At 37.4% G+C, this 663-nt stretch overlaps 1 protein-coding gene across 1 annotated transcript in view; it reads left to right on the forward strand.

Moving 5' to 3' along the window:
* Nucleotides 1-250: 250 nt before the first annotated feature.
* thpo (thrombopoietin) overlaps nt 251-663 on the forward strand; it is a 5,874-nt gene continuing 5,461 nt past the window's right edge. The window contains exon 1 of the mRNA XM_047806053.1: nt 251-405. Coding sequence (XP_047662009.1) covers nt 363-405 — 43 coding nt within the window. The 5' untranslated portion in view covers nt 251-362. The remainder of the gene's footprint in view (nt 406-663) is intronic.

Here is a 663-nt window from a genome sequence, read left to right on the forward strand (position 1 = left end):
GGTCTAAGCGTGGGAACATGTTTAAACTAGAAGTGAAAGGAAATAAAGGATCTGATAAGGATAATCTGTGTGTGTGTGTGTGTGTGTGTGTGTGTGTGTGTGTGTGTGTGTGTGTGTGTGTGTGTGTGTGTGTGTGTGTGTGTGTGTACCATTTTTTATGTGACACACACTCTCACACACTCTTTTTACATTATACTCTTTAGACTGTTCCTGTGCCTGTTACCCTCCCCTATCACACACACACACACACACACACACACACACACACACACACACACACACACACACACACACACACACACACACACACGCACGCGATCTAGTGGTGCAGTCTGACTTTAACGCAGACTTTCTCCAATGGAATGGAAGACGATCAGGGAGTGTGTCGCGCTCACACTTTCACACGTGAGTAACTTTATCACACAGATTATTACAGCAAATTATTTCACTTATCATTTAAATACATCAACTTTTTCATCCCTTTCAAGTTCCTTATATATTTTTATTTTTCAATTCTAAACAATGTAAGACTTAGTTTTAGTTTCATTACTTTATTAAAAATACATTTTTTTAATACAATTTTAAATGTTGCTCTTTCTGTATCTGTGTGAATGAAGGAACTCTATGGAGTTGTACTTAATCTTCTTCCTTTTATTTAAACAA

This window comes from Tachysurus fulvidraco, chromosome 22 (genome assembly GCF_022655615.1).
Source record: "Tachysurus fulvidraco isolate hzauxx_2018 chromosome 22, HZAU_PFXX_2.0, whole genome shotgun sequence".
In the NCBI taxonomy this organism is placed as follows: domain Eukaryota; kingdom Metazoa; phylum Chordata; class Actinopteri; order Siluriformes; family Bagridae; genus Tachysurus; species Tachysurus fulvidraco.